Source organism: Ailuropoda melanoleuca, chromosome 16, assembly GCF_002007445.2.
Source record: "Ailuropoda melanoleuca isolate Jingjing chromosome 16, ASM200744v2, whole genome shotgun sequence".
NCBI classification, from domain to species: domain Eukaryota; kingdom Metazoa; phylum Chordata; class Mammalia; order Carnivora; family Ursidae; genus Ailuropoda; species Ailuropoda melanoleuca.
Genome location: NC_048233.1, coordinates 82,972,530 through 82,987,672, shown reverse-complemented (window position 1 = coordinate 82,987,672; position 15,143 = coordinate 82,972,530). Strand labels below are relative to the sequence as shown.

At 60.2% G+C, this 15,143-nt stretch overlaps 1 protein-coding gene across 3 annotated transcripts in view; it reads left to right on the top strand.

The window, feature by feature from the left end:
- The window catches only part of MACROD1 (mono-ADP ribosylhydrolase 1), a 151,389-nt gene that overhangs the window by 127,382 nt on the left and 8,864 nt on the right, over positions 1-15,143 (top strand). For 2 of the 3 annotated variants that reach the window (XM_034646245.1, XM_034646243.1), the window contains exon 4: positions 10,203-10,232. The exons of the other annotated variant lie outside the window; for it this stretch is intronic. In XM_034646245.1, the coding sequence (XP_034502136.1) occupies positions 10,203-10,232 (30 nt within the window). The remainder of the gene's footprint in view (positions 1-10,202; positions 10,233-15,143) is intronic. 3 annotated transcript variants of the gene reach the window in all.

Below are 15,143 nucleotides of genomic sequence, written 5' to 3'. Positions count from 1 at the left end.
AGCCCCACCTCAGAGGACAGTGACCTTGGCCTGGGGGACAGAGTCTGTCAAACACAGCAACTGCTTTCACAGCTTGAGATGCCTTTGAAGTCTCTTGTTTTATCTTCAGAAATTCAGCACATGTCACATTTTATTCCATCTGCGGGACATTTCTAATCTAAAGCGTGTTTTAAACAACTCACCCTCAAGTAACACGGATACCCACCGCAGGCCTGCAGGAAGTGGGGGCAGGGATGGCGCTGGGGTCCCAAGAACAAAGCCTGCTCCCCTAAAGCTCCGGGCAGGGCTGGGGCTACCGGCCAGTCGGCGGTCTGGTGGTCAGCCGTCACCTTGGCAGCAGCAGGCACTGTGCCGGACTCTGGGGTGCTGGGGGGCAGTGGGGGCTCAGCCAGGCACGGGGCGGCTGCAATGGAACAATGGAATGGTAGTGATGGGACATGCACAGGCATTGGGGGTGCTCCAGGCCTGGGGGGGGACCACCTGCTCAATGCAGTAGCCTGCAGGTCCCCATCGTGCCCACCCTGAGCCGCTCTTGCCCCCATCGCCTCTGACCTTCTCTCCTACTTCTCTGCCCCCACTCACTCTGCTTCCGCTACAGTGGTCTCCTCACTCTGCCTCAGGACCTTTGCACAGGCTGTCCCCCCCCACCTGGGGGGTGCCCCTCACAGCTGGCTCCTTACCTTCAGCAGATCCTTGACTCCTTCCGGATCGTCCCCACCCCACCCCCACTTGCTGGCCAGCCAGTCTCTCCTGCCTTCCCAACCTCTCACACAAATGGTAATCCTTGTTCGAGTTCATTCCTGTCCTGTTGTTTCTCGACTGTCTGCCTCCTGGATAATGAGCTCCGTGCCCGCCGAGCCTGGCACATAGTAGGGGCTGGATGTATATGCGTCAAAGGATAGGAAGTGAGATCTAGCCTTCTGAGGGAGGGTGGAGGGGAGTGGGCCGAGGGGCTGGGGGAGCAGCCCCCACCTCCCCGCAGGCATTGGAAGCTGGACGAGGTGTTTGGAGCAGAGGTTACAGCAGCCTCAGCACACAGAGGAGCTGTGACCGCTCAAAGTCACTGCCCCGCCCGCTCACCCAGACTCTCCCCGGCCCAGTAACCTGCTCAGCGCTTTCCTCGGGTCACTGGGTCTCCTCTCTGGCAGCCCAGCCCCCGCACAATGCCCCCTTGCCTCCCACACCCTGGGCTGGAGGATGTGTCGGGGACGACCCGGGCAGCTCCTCTGTGGCCTCCTACCACTGCCCTTGGACCAGCCCGTCACCTGCACACCCCCCACCCCAGGTCCTGCCTCCGAGGGCCCCTCGGGTGGGCTCTTCTGCAAGTCCTGATGGCTGCAGAGCCGGGCAGACGCCAGGGTGGCCTGGCTGAGTGACTCTGGGCATAGCCCCTAAGCCGGTGGTTCAGTAAGTAAATCGTTGGTGCTCGCCTGCTGTGCACTGTGCACGGAGCTCTGTTCTGGGAGCCAGGGACAAGTGTGAATGACACTCACAGCACTGGGGAGGTCAAGCAGCAAGCACTGCTTGCTGGGAGGGAAAGAGGCTGGAGGCAATGCTTTGTGGCCCAAAGGAGCCCACGGGGAGCTGGGTGGGCCCCTCAAGCCTCGCTCTCGGGGTGGGGGATGTTGGGGGTCTCCTCCAGGCAGAGGCGCCAGCCCATGCAAAGGCCCTGGGGCTGGAGGAAATGGAGCCAGTTTGAGGACCCGGGAGTGTGGCCCAGGGGGAGATGCGGGGAAGGGGAGGAGGGGAGGAGCCAATGGGCCCCATACTAGGGGTCAGTCCTTTTTTTTTTTTTTTTAATAAACTCTATCCGCAACGTAGGGCTCAAACTCATGACTCATAGATCAAGAGTCACACGTTCTACTGCCTAAGACAACCAGGCACCCCTAGGGGCCAGTTCTTCGTCCTTAGAACACAAGGGAGCTTTGGGAGGGTTTCATCAGGACACCGGAGGGCAGGGAAAACAGGAGATGCTCAAATTTGCATTGTGAGAAGATTGTTCTCTATGGCTCAGCTCACTCATCTGTAAAATGGGTTGGTAACATGCCTTCCACACAGGGTAAGGGTTGAAGAAGTCAGTGTTAGTCGGAGCTTACCCGGCCTAGGCCCAGGCCCCTCTGCCGTTATGGGCCCTTTCTCTATCAAAATATATTAGCCAGAGAACCACTTAAATACATAAAACAATTAATAACAAACATTTAAAAAATGTATGTTAGAAGCTGATTTTATGAGTTTGTTGGCATAAAGACAAAATATATTAACGTTATATACTAAAAATAATTCCAAACTTGAAGTTCATTTACTCTTCTGATTTTATTTTTAATTTTTTAAAGATTTACTTATTTATTTGAGAGAGAGAGAGCGAGCTCACGCGGGGGGCGGGGCAGGGGGGCGAGAATCTCAAACAGACTCCCCAGTCAGCGGAGGCGGGACTTGATCCCATGACCCTGAGATCCTGATCTGAGCCNGCCCCAAGATTTTATTTTTAGAGGCAACTGGTGGCTCAGTCGGTTAAGTGTCTGCCTTCGGTTCAGGTCATAATCGCAGGGTCGTGGCTGCTTCTCTCTCTGCTGCTCCCCCTGCTTGTGCTCTCTCTCTCTCTCTGACAAATAAATAAAATCTTTAAAAAAAAAAAAGATTTTATTTTGAAGTAATCTCTCCACCCAACGTGGGGCTCGAATTTACAACCCGAGATCAAGAGTTGCATGCTCTTCCAACTGAGCCAGCCAGGCGCCCCGTTTTATAGCCATTTTAAACTCTATCATCTATGGCCCACAAAGGCCTCAGTCAGCTGATCTCTCCACCCCACAGATGAGGAGCCCGAGGCCCCGGGGGACCCAAGATCACAGCTGGGGGTTTCAGGAGCAGATTTGCAAAGCACAAGGATGGTGGCCTCTCCTACTAAGGGTGGTGGCCTTGAGCAGATCACTTTGCCTCTCTGTGCCTCAGTTTCCCCATCTGTCAACAGGGTGTGTCCACATGTACTAGACCTATGTTAAGATAATCAGCAGAGACGGGGCGCCTGGGTGGCACAGCGGTTGAGCGTCTGCCTTCGGCTCAGGGCGTGATCCCGGCGTTATGGGATCGAGCCCCACATCGGGCTCCTCTGCTATGAGCCTGCTTCTTCCTCTCCCACNAGCCCCACCTCAGAGGACAGTGACCTTGGCCTGGGGGACAGAGTCTGTCAAACACAGCAACTGCTTTCACAGCTTGAGATGCCTTTGAAGTCTCTTGTTTTATCTTCAGAAATTCAGCACATGTCACATTTTATTCCATCTGCGGGACATTTCTAATCTAAAGCGTGTTTTAAACAACTCACCCTCAAGTAACACGGATACCCACCGCAGGCCTGCAGGAAGTGGGGGCAGGGATGGCGCTGGGGTCCCAAGAACAAAGCCTGCTCCCCTAAAGCTCCGGGCAGGGCTGGGGCTACCGGCCAGTCGGCGGTCTGGTGGTCAGCCGTCACCTTGGCAGCAGCAGGCACTGTGCCGGACTCTGGGGTGCTGGGGGGCAGTGGGGGCTCAGCCAGGCACGGGGCGGCTGCAATGGAACAATGGAATGGTAGTGATGGGACATGCACAGGCATTGGGGGTGCTCCAGGCCTGGGGGGGGACCACCTGCTCAATGCAGTAGCCTGCAGGTCCCCATCGTGCCCACCCTGAGCCGCTCTTGCCCCCATCGCCTCTGACCTTCTCTCCTACTTCTCTGCCCCCACTCACTCTGCTTCCGCTACAGTGGTCTCCTCACTCTGCCTCAGGACCTTTGCACAGGCTGTCCCCCCCCACCTGGGGGGTGCCCCTCACAGCTGGCTCCTTACCTTCAGCAGATCCTTGACTCCTTCCGGATCGTCCCCACCCCACCCCCACTTGCTGGCCAGCCAGTCTCTCCTGCCTTCCCAACCTCTCACACAAATGGTAATCCTTGTTCGAGTTCATTCCTGTCCTGTTGTTTCTCGACTGTCTGCCTCCTGGATAATGAGCTCCGTGCCCGCCGAGCCTGGCACATAGTAGGGGCTGGATGTATATGCGTCAAAGGATAGGAAGTGAGATCTAGCCTTCTGAGGGAGGGTGGAGGGGAGTGGGCCGAGGGGCTGGGGGAGCAGCCCCCACCTCCCCGCAGGCATTGGAAGCTGGACGAGGTGTTTGGAGCAGAGGTTACAGCAGCCTCAGCACACAGAGGAGCTGTGACCGCTCAAAGTCACTGCCCCGCCCGCTCACCCAGACTCTCCCCGGCCCAGTAACCTGCTCAGCGCTTTCCTCGGGTCACTGGGTCTCCTCTCTGGCAGCCCAGCCCCCGCACAATGCCCCCTTGCCTCCCACACCCTGGGCTGGAGGATGTGTCGGGGACGACCCGGGCAGCTCCTCTGTGGCCTCCTACCACTGCCCTTGGACCAGCCCGTCACCTGCACACCCCCCACCCCAGGTCCTGCCTCCGAGGGCCCCTCGGGTGGGCTCTTCTGCAAGTCCTGATGGCTGCAGAGCCGGGCAGACGCCAGGGTGGCCTGGCTGAGTGACTCTGGGCATAGCCCCTAAGCCGGTGGTTCAGTAAGTAAATCGTTGGTGCTCGCCTGCTGTGCACTGTGCACGGAGCTCTGTTCTGGGAGCCAGGGACAAGTGTGAATGACACTCACAGCACTGGGGAGGTCAAGCAGCAAGCACTGCTTGCTGGGAGGGAAAGAGGCTGGAGGCAATGCTTTGTGGCCCAAAGGAGCCCACGGGGAGCTGGGTGGGCCCCTCAAGCCTCGCTCTCGGGGTGGGGGATGTTGGGGGTCTCCTCCAGGCAGAGGCGCCAGCCCATGCAAAGGCCCTGGGGCTGGAGGAAATGGAGCCAGTTTGAGGACCCGGGAGTGTGGCCCAGGGGGAGATGCGGGGAAGGGGAGGAGGGGAGGAGCCAATGGGCCCCATACTAGGGGTCAGTCCTTTTTTTTTTTTTTTTAATAAACTCTATCCGCAACGTAGGGCTCAAACTCATGACTCATAGATCAAGAGTCACACGTTCTACTGCCTAAGACAACCAGGCACCCCTAGGGGCCAGTTCTTCGTCCTTAGAACACAAGGGAGCTTTGGGAGGGTTTCATCAGGACACCGGAGGGCAGGGAAAACAGGAGATGCTCAAATTTGCATTGTGAGAAGATTGTTCTCTATGGCTCAGCTCACTCATCTGTAAAATGGGTTGGTAACATGCCTTCCACACAGGGTAAGGGTTGAAGAAGTCAGTGTTAGTCGGAGCTTACCCGGCCTAGGCCCAGGCCCCTCTGCCGTTATGGGCCCTTTCTCTATCAAAATATATTAGCCAGAGAACCACTTAAATACATAAAACAATTAATAACAAACATTTAAAAAATGTATGTTAGAAGCTGATTTTATGAGTTTGTTGGCATAAAGACAAAATATATTAACGTTATATACTAAAAATAATTCCAAACTTGAAGTTCATTTACTCTTCTGATTTTATTTTTAATTTTTTAAAGATTTACTTATTTATTTGAGAGAGAGAGAGCGAGCTCACGCGGGGGGCGGGGCAGGGGGGCGAGAATCTCAAACAGACTCCCCAGTCAGCGGAGGCGGGACTTGATCCCATGACCCTGAGATCCTGATCTGAGCCGAACCCAAGAGTTGGACTGAGCCACCCAGGTGCCCCTCCTCTTCTGATTTTAAAAGAAATTATATTTTCATGGGTCGCTAAAACTATTATGGGCCCACTATGCCACGCCTGGCCCTCAAAGTGGGGGCCGTTCTTTTAACGAGGTGCTGCCCGGCAGGGGCAGGAGGGGTGGGTAGTGGGGGTGGCCAGGAAGAGGAAGAGGTCTCTGTGCGCCCCAGAGACTCCACTCGGACCCCACCCCCACCCCCAGCATCCAGCTCCACGCCCTGGCTCAGTCCAGTGCTGGCCCTCACTCCAGCCTGCTGAGCGGCAGGCAGAGCCAACCTCGTCCTTCCCCAAGCCCAGCAGCTCCTCACCCTGCCCCAGGACATGCTCAGACTCCTTAGACCTTCCACAGTGCCTGCCTGTGCCCCTCCCGTGCCCCTGCTGTGCCCCTCCCCGCATGCTTCTCCTTTTCTCTGCAGGTATGCAGCTGCCTCCCTCCAGCCTCAGCTCAAATGTCACCTCCTCTGTGAAGCCCTCCCAGCCTCCAGGCCTCACCAGATCTTGTACCTCCCTCGCCCGCCCCAGTTAGGCCTGGGAGCGCGTGAGGTCCAGGGACTGTGTCTTGTTCATCTCTATGTACTCGGTGGCACGTGGCAAGCAGTTGGCACCCAATTAAAATGCTTCGTGTAGAGAGTGAAGAAGGGGCCAGCCAGGTCTGTCTGTTTTCCCCTGGGCCTGCCTCTGACCTGTAATGACAGTGGCCAAGCCCTCAGGGTCTGGCCTTCTCCCTTTTCCTGCACAGTGACCACACGCCAGCCCCTGACGGGGGTCGGATGCTGGGGCCCAAAATGGGGAGAAACTCCACCCCGCCCCCCGGGACACAAGTGCTGGGGGGCAGGGGAAGGGGCTGGGTCCCCGGAGGAGGTGCCCTGAGCCTGAGAAGGTGTGAAGCTGGCCCACCTCACCCTGCCGTGGGGACCAGTAAGCAGACGGGATGGCAGCATTGAGGAAAGGCACCCATAGCTCCCAGGGTGCACGCTCTGGCCCAGGAACCTACACCCCCCCCCTCGCCAAAGCCAGAGCGGGCCTCGTGCCTCTTCCCACGTCCCAGGGCGAGGCCTGAGCTCAGCTCACTCGGCCCCTCAGGAGCTCAGAGACCCCTGCTTTGCTGGGCCATGTTGGGTCCCTGGAGTGGGGCCAGGTCATGACCCCTGGCTTCAGTTGGAAGTCCAATGCTTGTCTCCACAGCACGCATCTACTCACCCATCATCCTGCCTCAGCAAGAAGGCATTGGGAACAGATGAGGGAGCGTGTAGGGGTTAAGAAGGACGATAACTGGGGCGCCTGGCCGGCTCAGTCAGTGGAGCCTGCAACTCTTGATCTTGGGGTCGTGAGTTCGAGCCCCACGTTGGGTGTAGAGATTACTTAAAAAAATAAAATATTTAAAAAGAAGCAGGAGAGGGACGCCTGAGTGGCGCAGTCGTTAAGCGTCTGCCTTCGGCCCAGGGCGTGATCCCGGAGTTCTGGGATCCGGCCCCACATCAGGCTTCTCCGCTGGGGGCCTGCTTCTTCCTCTCCCACTCCCCCTGCTTGTGTTCCCTCTCTCACTAGCTGTCTCTCTCTGTCAAATAAATAAATAAAATCTTTAAAAATAAAATAAAAAGAAGCAGGAAAAGGCACGCTGACAAGCAGCCGCCCTGGGCCCAGCACCTCCCCTCCCTCCACCATCTCTCTTTGAGCCTGTTTTCCCATCTGAAAAATGGGCTCATGACCAGTTGTGATTTAGGGCTTAAACCGAACTGAAGGGAGCATGGTTGTGACTGCAGAAGGGGAAGGAGCCAGGGACTCGAGGGCATTGCCTGGGTCGGGGGAGGGCCAGCCCTGGCCCGGGGAGCAGGCAGGCCTGGACTCACCATGCTTCTGATGGGAGGCTGGGCCGCACCCCCTTTCTGCTTCCCTTTCTCCCAAGCCTCCAGGCTTTCTCTCAAGCAGCCTGGCCCACCTGTGAGCACCTTGGGCAGCTTCGTGGGGCCTCCCTCTGGGGGCCAGGCACTCAGGCCCCTCCGGGAGAGGGCCGCCAGGGGCTCGGGAGAAAGAGGAGGGTGAAATTGGGTGCAGACCCCTGGGTTGCTGCCCTTCCCCCGAACCCCCACCCATGAGACCGTCAACCTAGTGGGCTGGAGGAAGGGGACATGCCAACCAGCCTCCTAGGACACCCACTGAGCTTGGGGACAAGCTGGTGACCAGGTCCTCTATGCAGCCCGAGACTGAGCCCCAGTGCTAGTGCTGCCTGCCTGTTCCCACCTGGGGCAGGTGACACCACCTGGCCACCTGGGCCACCCTTCCACTGGCTCAGACCTGTGAAATTCTTTCTGGCCCCAGCCCACCTCCCTCCCCAGCCCTCGGGTGTTCCTGGCCCTGGGGGACATCGGGGCAGCTCACCCCAGTCCTTGACCTGGGCAGACCAACACATGGTGGGGTTCAAGGGATACTAGGCAGGTGGGGGTTGGTCCCTTCCAACAGGGGCAGGTCAGCGCCCCTTCCCCTCCCGGCCCTTCGAGGCTCAAGGCCAACACATTTGGCACAGAGCCCTCTGGGAGTGGGAGCCAGCTCGTTCGTGGCCGGTGTTAATTAAGAGAGAGAGGTGACGGGGGAGGTGGGGGGGGGCCCTTGGAGGGCAGCTTCTGACAGCTGCCAGGACCGCTCTGGGCCAACCCAACAAGCCCAGGCCTCCCCTGCTGCCTCCAGGGCAGGGCTGTCCACAGGTCCAGCCCCTCTCCCCACCCCTGCAGCCCGACCCTTGGGGTGGGGGTGGAGCCACACTGCATCTGAAGGGCCTACTGTGTGAAGAGTCAGGCCTCAGCCCTGGCCAGGGGCAGAGGCTCCCTGCGCTGCCTCCAGGTGGGCCTGTGGCTTGACTACAGAGTCAGACCATTCGGACCCTGCCACCACCACTAGGCAACTCGACCCTGGCCTCGGGCGCCTGGGAGCCAGAGCACCTCCAGTGAGGCTCTGTTCTGCTGTAAGTGGGGTCAGTTGTGCACAGCACTCCCCGGGCAGCAGCCTCCTCCAGAGCCGGGCGGGAGCCCAGCCCTTCAGCAGGGCATCTGCCTGGCTGTCCCCGCCCGGTCCTTCTCCTGCTCGGCCCCTGCTCCTGGCTGCCTCCCCGCCTGCTTAGCCGGCCCTCCTCCCACGATCCCCGCAGCCCCCAGCCCTGTTCTGGGAGTGCCCAGCCGCTCCTCGCCTCTCCATCTTAATTAGCTGCTTGTATTAATCTCGCAAGTAACGTGGCNTCTTAATTAGCTGCTTGTATTAATCTCGCAAGTAACGTGGCAACTTGCAGCCCTGCGTTTGCGGGCTGTGGAATTAATTATTCCCCAAGCGAAGAGCTGTCAGCTCTGGGAGACCAGCCACTCGGAGCCGCCCGACACCACTTAGCAGGGTCCACAGCGTCCGCACAGCACCCCGGGCGGGAGGACTGGCCAGCCGGGAAGGGGCCCCCACTCCCGGCCCGGGCTCTGCTCCGTGTCCCCCTCCTACAGAGGAGCGGCACCAGGACCCCAGAAGGTAGGTGGGGTGCAGGAGCAGTGGAGGGACAGCAGGCCGGGCCTGGGAGCCAGGACTCCTGGGACCAGAGGAGCCGAGGCACAGCTGGCCTCCCCACCTGGGCCGCACCTGCCCCATCTCGCCCATCACTTCCCCTGATTAGCAAGAGCAGTTAACACAGAGTCAGCTGCGCGGCTGGGTGCCGGAGCCGTGGCTGGTGAGGGGCACTGACCTGCACAGCCCTGACATGCGGGCCGAGAGGCTGCCAGATTCACTTGGCCTTCACATCAGCCCCCGGGGAAGCAGGAGGGGGCAGCAGGCCAGGCAGAGCGAGATGGACACGTCAGCCCCAGCAGCCGGGGAGGGGGCTGGAGCTCAGGATCCCTCTCTCTGCCTCGGCTTTCATTACCAACCCTGGGAGATGGTCTCCTCTCCCCGGGGGAAACTGAGGCACAGAGCAAGGAGGCTCAAGTCAGCCGTCTGTGGAAGCAGCTACGGTTCCAATACCAGTACTCTGTGCCCTCACCGTGCTGCCCTGGGATGGGGTCCCTGCCATCTGTTGGGTGCCCCCAGTCCTCGCTCACAGGCTCATGTTCTTACCCCGCACCCTTCCCCCCCCCCAACAGGTACTCGTTCCCTGGGAAGGACTCAGCACAGTTGCACAGAGAGTTTGTTTCCTAGCAGCTTCTAGTTGTGTCCCATGGGCTCCAAGGGTAGCGACCAGGCCTGGCACAGACAGGCCTCGGGAGACGCTGGGGCATCAGAATAAATGAATGAAAGGATGCACGTGGCCACAGGTCAGCTGCCGCTCCAGACCCCGCAGGGCCCTGCCACCCTGCAAACCCCAGGCCCTGCAGGAGCCTCAGCAGGAGAGGAAGACCCCGCCTCCCCCTCCTCCCCCTTCTCTGACCCTGCCTCAGAGAAGATCCTGTGCCCAGAGTCTGAAGCCCCAGAGCCCCGGGCCCGTTGCTCAGACCCACCTGCCAGCCCCCCACCTCCCCTCTGCACAAGCCGCTGGCCCACCAGCTGCTCCCCAGCTGACTGGCCTTTCTCTCTCTCTCTTGCAGCCAACAGCTCCCTGCTCGGAGGCGGTGGCGGTAAGTGAACCCTTCCGTGGCCTGGCCGGGGNCGGCGGACGCTGGGCTTGGGGGGTGGGTTCCTGAAGTCTCTCCTTCCATGGCTGCTTCTCTCCTCTGGGCCTCCTTGCCCACCATGCGCGTTCCCCTGCAGCCCTCCCCACTGTGAGCCCACCCCCATTTCTCTATCTCTGACCTTTTCTGACACCCACCCCCTCGGCCTGGCCTGCCATCACTGGGGACAAAGCTGGAGCCCTGGATGGCAGGCCTGGCCCCCTTGCTGCTGGGTGACCCAGCTGGTCCCCACCCTCTGAAGAGAGACCTCCTGGTCTGTTACTGGGGGGCTGGGAGGGGTGCGGCGGGACACTTGAGGGTTAAAGAGACTGGGCCTAGGACTGGGGGCTGTAGGTGTGGTAGGGAAAGCCCAGGCATTTTGGCTTCAGTTTTCCCACCTGGGAGGGCAAGACGATCTGATCTGCTCCCCTCTAAGACCTCGAGGATGGCCCCACAGCCAGGAGAAGGCCTCGCAAAGTCAGGGAGCGTTCTGCCGGCTGTGATGCCCTCCAGAAAGCGTGTGTGTTCACTGTCGCTACCCACCGGCAAGCAGGCGCTCCAGCAGCGCCAGGTGGGCGAGAGGGGGAGGGACACGGCCTACACGTTTGGCAGGTGCCAAGGCAGGGGCAGTCCCTGTGTCCCCCCCCCCGTGCCCGCCTCCCCTGGTCAGCCCTGCCTAGGCTGGCCACACCAGCCCCCTGGCCCGGCCCCTGGCCTCGGCCCCTGCCGGCTGGGCTGCCCGCTGTCTGCACAGGCAGCAACATGATTGGTGAGCTAGGGGGCAGGGGTTAATGCGCCGTCGGATAAATCCCGGGGGCCGTGTTTACGGCAGCAGTGGCGGGGCCCAGGCCAGGTTTTAAAAGGGGGAAAAATAAAAGGGGCATTAAGGTCTGGAATAAATAAGAGCAGTGCTAAGAGCTGTCGGTGACCAGCCAGCATGCAGGAGGCGTGGGGGGGTCTGTTTGTGACTACAGATATTTTCCCTCCCTCCCTCCCCCACTTCTCCTCCACTGTCCCCATGGAGGTCACAGCTATCCTGGAGGCCTCACAGAATCCGGACTTCCCTGGGGCTGGGGGCCCAGCTAGGACCTTCTAGGACCTTCTTCTGAAGCCTGTCCCTTTGGAGGACTCAGGGGCTGTCACTGACCTGCCACTTGCCATGCTCCACCTTCAGATATTCCTCTCCTTTGTTTGTTTTTTCATCACCCAGTAACTGAGCACCCACTGTGTGCACGGCCCTGAGCTGGGTGCCAGAGGACCAGAGGTCCCTGCCTTCCCCGAGCTCACAGTCCAGATGAGACCCCCCCAGGGTGCTTGGTGTGATGGGGGAGCAGGGCTCCTGGAAGGAGGTGACACCTACACTGGGACCTGAGGGATGGCTAGAAGACAGCCAGCAAAGAGTGACGGGAAGGGTGTCCTGGCCAGAGGGAACAGCACAGGCGAAGGCCTGAAGTGAGGGAGAACATGAGGCATTTGGGGAGACTTAGAAGATTGGAGCAGTCGCAGTCCCGCCAGGTGGACAGAAGGCAGGAGATGATGCAGGGGCCGCTCAGAGCCCATGGGAAACTGGACTTCTAGCCATTCAGTTTTGGGAGACAAAGGACCCCAAAACAGTGTGGGCCTTTTAAATCCTAAGTCAGGTCATCACCCCTCTTCTGCTGAAAACTCTGCTAGGGCTCTCCCCTCAGAGCCAAGGCCAAGTTCTCAGGGCCCCAGGCACCTGCCAGACTCCCTGCCACTGCCCAGCTGTCCCTCACTGGGCACCAGCCTCCCTGCTGCTCCCGCCCCAGGCCTGTGCACGGGCTGTCCTCTCGGCCGGGAACCCTCTTCCCCAGCTGGGGGCTGTGGCAGCTCCCTTCACCTCTGGCCAGGTTTCCATGCTAGCCGCCTTCTCAGGGAGGCCCACCCCAACCCCTTGCTGAAACTGTGGCTGCCTGCTCCGACCGCAACCTGCAATCCCCAGCCCAGCCCTGCCTGCCCCAGGGCTTCTGTGTCCAGAGCCCCGCGTCAGGTAACTCACTTGTCGTGGTCAATGTTGATCGTCCATCCCCCCGCTGAGAACAAGCTCCAGAGGGCACTCGTGGATCTCCCGCAGCTAGAACTGGGTCTGGCACGTAGGGTAGGTGCTCAATTAAATGGTTGTTGAATGAATGAATGAACTACAAAAAGGTAGCAATGGCCTGACGTGTTCCGCGAAGGACTTGCTGGGGAGGGCAGCAGGAACCACTGGGGTTTGAGGCACGGTGGGCAGGGATGGGCTCATAGATGGCTGGGCGACCTCACTCCAAGAGGTCACAGGGCACCTGCCCTGGCCAGACTGAGTGCAGGGGTATTGAGGGGGTCCTCCAGCTCCCCTTCTGGCAGCACTGAGGGGGAGAGGAGGCTGGAGCAGGCCCCAAGTGCTGCCTGCCCGACGCAGAGATGGATGGAGTGGGCCAGGACCCAGGAGGAAGTGGGCCTGGAGTCCAGCCTTTTAACGCCGGCCGAGATTTATGAAGCCGCCTCGAGTGCTCACTGGGGCTGTCACTCTGCTAATGTGATGGGAACAAGGTGGAGGTGGCAGGGAGGGGACCGTGGTGGGGGTGAGGCTGGAGCTGTGGGGGCCTGGTGCCTGCCTAGGGCTGGAACGGGGATGGGCCCAGACCTCTGAGATGTCCGCTACCCTCTGCCACCTGTGCCCCCTGCTGCCCGCTGTTCCATCCAGCCTTAACCCCCTGCCCCCCAACTGCCCGGGTGGGAGCCACAGGCAGCAGTGGCCTGGGACTCAGTGGCCCAGGTCCCCACCTGGCTCTGCCCAAACCCACTGCTGTCTTCCCAGGGCATCACATGAGGTTTCCTCCTCTCCTCCAGTGTCCAACCCCATGGGGGTTCAGGCCTCTACCCACTCCCCACCCTCGTATCACCACCCATCCACCTGCCACACACCCCACCTCTCCATCCCCCCTCCACCCATCCATCTACCCCCCATTCATCCATCTACCCCCACCCCTCTATCTACCTCTCCACCCATCCATCTACCCCCCACTATCCACCTTCCTTCCCCATCCAGCCATGTACCTCCCAACCACCCATCCATCCACCCATCTACACCCTCGCCCCCCCATCTACACCCTCGTCCCCCCATCTACACCCTCGCCCCCCCATCCATGCAAGCATCAGTCAGGGGTGGCCTGCCCTGGCCACTCTGAGTTGGGCTGCAGGCCCCAGCTGACCCTCTCCCTCTTCTCTGCAGCTTTTCCCAGAGCATGATCCCCTTTTAGCGGACCTGTATTTTCTGTTACTGCTTGTCTCCCCGCTAGAGTAGAGAACACACTCTCCTCAGGGACTGGGTTCAAGGGGTTTCCAAGCCAGTTTATGGGGCGGGTCGTTGCACCCTCTGTATGCCAGGCCCTGGGCACTGGGGCAGGGGGAGGGACAGCAGGCAGGAATGGGGGGTTGGAGGCGGGGACAGTGATGGCTCAGAAGGAGGCCCTCAAAAGGAGGCCTGGGGCCTGGCCTGCAGGGCTTTGGTGAAGCGAGCCCAATTGCTGGGTTACAGGTGGGGGAGGCCTGCGGCCTCTCAGGAGCAGGGAGGGGAGTCTGTGGGCGCCTGTGCCCTCAGCGAGAGCCCTGGGGGCTACTGGGCCACAAGGACTTAACCCAAAGAGTGCAGGACTCTTGGGCCAGACTCATTGTGGGCCTGGGTCCCTACCAGGCCCTGAGGCCAAGGTAGTTGGTTCTGGCAACACTGTGAGTCTCTGGAAGGCCCCCCCATTCCTCCCCAGGACTCTCTCTGAGTGTGGGTGGTGATGGGGACCCAGAACTCGGCTCTGCCCTCATGGAGACCCAGTTTGGTAGGAGGCTTCCCAGCAGAGGGGGCATCTGACTCGAGCCCTGAGGGGTGAATAGGAGTTGGACGGCGCGGAGGGCTAGAGAGGCCCAGCAGGTGGAGGGCTGGTGCCTGCGCTGGGGAGACTGGGAGGGCTGGGGCAGCCTCTGCACTAGACCTCAGACCCTGCCACCACGGGGCCACGCCTGCTCCCCGCCTCTCTCCTGGAGAGACTTTCACTGGCTCGATAAACATTTTTTTTTTAAAAAACAGAGCGCTCTCCTATTGTATGGTAAGAAGGGAGGCGGGCCCTAAATCAGGATGGGAATCGACAGGGCCCTGACGCATGTCTCTCCTGTTTATTGGGACTGAAATGTTTACTCGGCGATAAGAAGCCGGCTTTCTCGCGGAGATTTGTGCGCTCTTTTTCAATTACCCCTCGTCTTTCTCTGCCACTTTTGCACTAAAGGGATAATAAATGTATCGGAGCGTTTCAATTATTCATCTAAATCATGACTGCGCCTGCCATGGCCAAGCTTTAGTGACAGATTAATTCAGGGCCGCCTTCTGCTCACACGGCCGCCATCTCTGCTCTTGCCTGGCCGGCTCCTCAAAGGGCTGGCCCCAGGGGTGCACCGGCCCGGGTCAGGCAGGGCCCCCCGACAGCCGCAGGCAGGCAGGGCCGGACGGACCCCCGTGCCCCCGCGCACGCTCACTGCCAGCGAGAGGTCAGCGGCCGCAGCTGCCCTGCCTCCCTGCCCGCCGGGCCCGCGCCGCCCCTGCTCCCCGTGCCCACACCCGACCCTGGGCGCGCGGCTCCTGCTTCCCGGTGCCCAGGCTTCTGCCACAGCCGTCTCCTGGCACAGGGCCTTTGCACGTGCTGCTCTTGGGCCTACGGCTCCTCGGCCTTCCTGCCACAACCGTCCTGCCTCCTTACCTCGCAGTCAGGGCAGCCCCTCCCACCACCACCCCTCCTGCTCCATTTACTGAGGGCTCCCCACACCCTGTCACTGTCGTGGGTGCGGGGACACAGTGGCCCCTGCTCCTCGTGGGCCAGCATTCTGTCACGG